We start from the raw sequence: 2,783 nt of genomic DNA, 5'->3' as shown, positions 1-2,783 counted from the left end.
CCAGGCCTTCACCGAACTGCAGGCCAAGGTGATGGACACGCAGCAGAAGGTGAAGCTGGCCGACATCCAGATCGAGCAGCTGAGCAAGACGAAGAAGCACGCCCACCTCACCGACACGGAGGTCATGATGCTGGTGGACGAGACCCGCATGTACGAGGGTGTGGGGAGGATGTGAGTACCTGCCCGGCCTGTGTGGCGGGGGCTTCCTTGCTGTGCCGGGAGCGGCTGGCTGGCTCCCTACTTGGGCGTACCTGGTGTCTGTAGCGGAGCTGGGTAGTGGTTGCGGCCCTGTGCACGGGGAGACCCCCCAGCCTTCATGTGTAAGAGGCCTCTAGACTGCTGCCCTGGGCAGGAGGCTCTTCCCTTTACAAGGAACACGGCCAGCTTTCTCTCAGTATGTTCATCTATTTCGTTGTTCTCAACGTCTTTCATTTTTAATGCCAGCAATCTGACTGGGGATGCAGCGAGTGTTGCTGGGCTTTATCTCTTGGGGTTAGCTACTGGCTGCCTTGGAGAAGGACTGTTATGAATGGTTTTGCTTGCTGACTCTGCTCTTGGCTGTGATGGTCTCGTCTGGCACCTCTGGGAAGTTTGTAATCTAGACTAGCAGAGCAGCATTCTAATGACAAACAGCATTGGTGAGGAGGCTCTCACAAACCTGTCCAGCTTCAGTCATTTCCAATGTAGTTTACATCAGACTCCTTGAAAAACCCCTGTGCACAGTTCACGTGCTCAGGGCTTTGCTTACACAAATGCCCTTACAGTGATGCCCTTTGCAGTGTCATGCCAGGGAATGGATCTAACGGGTGTTGCCTGGATTTTTTAAACCCTTGGAAGTAAGCATAAAGCTCATATGGGTCGTCCCAGTGCACTCATAAAGATGTGCTTCCTTGTGTTGCATGGCTGTCAAAAGAAACACCTTAAACCAGAAGTAACGTGTTTTGATTAGCTTCCACAATGCACTTCTGTTTGACCTCAGCAGCCTCTGATAGAAGACCATACAAAGCGATTTCAAATCTGAAACATGTGCTTACTTGACAAATATCACACTAGATTTCTGTGTTTCTGATTTGAGAGTACTATGGTTTTTCTCTCGTGTCTCTTGTGAGTTGGGTAACAGCGATGACTCTGCTGAGCTCGGGATGTGGTTTTGCGAAACACTGGATCTGCTCTGACTGCTGCCAAAAGGGGTGATTGTATCGACCTCTTCCCCACCCTGTGTTTACCCCACCTTCTTCGTGTCGAAGTGGATGATCACAGGGCCGAGCGGTGAGCCAGGTCAGACTACAAGTGCCCTGATCCGTCAGACCATGCAATCTCCAGATGGAGTTGTAGGGAGGTGGCAGGACTGGGAAGCCAGGAGTGGTGCGTAGTTTGCCCTTTGCTGCGAGTTTTCACGTGAAGTTGTACCCAGGCTAATGGAGGTGTTCAGCATGACAGAGTCCCCTTCTTGGCTCCCAGTACATAAACTTTTTCATGTAGGTGACTTGAATGTTGGGTTTGTGTGGGGATGCTAGTGACTGGTACCTTGAAGGGAGGTAGGTTTTGGTCCCTTGCAAGAGGCGACTGATTTTACCTGGGCAGGCTGTAGGCGTAGCAAACACTCCTGTTTGGAGTACTCATGAGATGACTCTAAGGGTTTTCCTGTTTGGTTTTGCCACAGAGCAGACAGACAAAGAGTGGAAGGTAATTCTGGAGTCAACAAATTTTAAAGCTTTTTTTTTTAAATCCGGAAGTACAGAATACTTCTCCTATATGGAGAATTCCCTCAAGATACCTTAAAAATGTGAGTGTATTGGTCTTTATCATAAAGTAATCCTGCTCCGCATGTTATACACACTACAGTATTTAAAAAAAAAAAAAGAAGAGACTGTGGTGATGTGCTGCATCCTGGGAGGAAGTCTGCCTAGTTCAGTATTTGCTTCTGCACTACTTGGAAAGCAGTTGTGCAGTTTTTGTTCTCTGAACCCCTATCTTGAGCCTCCTTCCTTTCTGAGAGGCTTTCCCTGCACCACTGGCGAATGTGAAAGTCCATCTGTCATTCTTCAGCTTGGTTTTTTTTGCTTTTTTTTTTTTTAAACGTTGTAGTGTGTATAACATGCGGAGGCCTTACTGGCCTCCACATGTGGGGCTCGATTTACTTTTGCTATAGCTATTTTTGGTTTGACACAAGGAATGTCAGTGCCACATAGTATGAGATGATGAGTTGCTGTGTACTGTACATATCCATGAGGCTGGGATATCATCTGAGTGGTGGCATCTTGCCAAATACATTTCAATTCTGTTACTTCATACTCTTTTGAAAGGCCTGTTACGTAGCCTGAGACAACTACGACTATGCTGGACTTCTGCTTAAGCTATTTGTGAACTGATATCATCATATTGCTTTGAGAACTATGCTGAAAGTTTAAGCTTCAGAATTCTGTCTGAATATTTCAGACCTTTCCCTTTACATTCTTTTAACCCATAACCTGGACAAGATCCTTATTTACAGAAGAAAAATGCCTGGCACTTGTGCTAAACACAGTGAGGAGAGCACTGCAGCTTTTCATGCCATGCCAAAATAGATAGTCAGTTTTGGTTTGATATTGCTTTATCATCAGTTTACTTGTACAACAAATGGAAGAACACTTACAAAAATAAAATACAAGAAAGTAAAAATCAAGCAAACTCTGTAGCACAACTTCATGTTCAAGGTTTTCTGCAAGTACAGTATATTATTACAGCTGTCCCTATAAAATGACTTTGTGCGTGTATAGTGTTTTATGGGGACAGCTGAAATA

The 2,783-nt window shown here is 45.9% G+C and overlaps 1 protein-coding gene across 1 annotated transcript in view; it reads left to right on the top strand.

Moving 5' to 3' along the window:
* PFDN1 (prefoldin subunit 1) overlaps positions 1-2,783 on the top strand; it is a 37,237-nt gene that overhangs the window by 3,656 nt on the left and 30,798 nt on the right. Inside the window, exon 2 of the mRNA XM_009322288.1 lies at positions 5-171. Coding sequence (XP_009320563.1) covers positions 5-171 — 167 coding nt within the window. The remainder of the gene's footprint in view (positions 1-4; positions 172-2,783) is intronic.

The sequence above is a fragment of the Pygoscelis adeliae genome, unplaced genomic scaffold (genome assembly GCF_000699105.1).
Source record: "Pygoscelis adeliae isolate BGI_AS28 unplaced genomic scaffold, ASM69910v1 Scaffold514, whole genome shotgun sequence".
In the NCBI taxonomy this organism is placed as follows: Eukaryota; Metazoa; Chordata; class Aves; order Sphenisciformes; family Spheniscidae; genus Pygoscelis; species Pygoscelis adeliae.
Note: the sequence above shows the minus strand (reverse complement) of the source record. Positions and strands in the feature narration are given on the sequence as shown.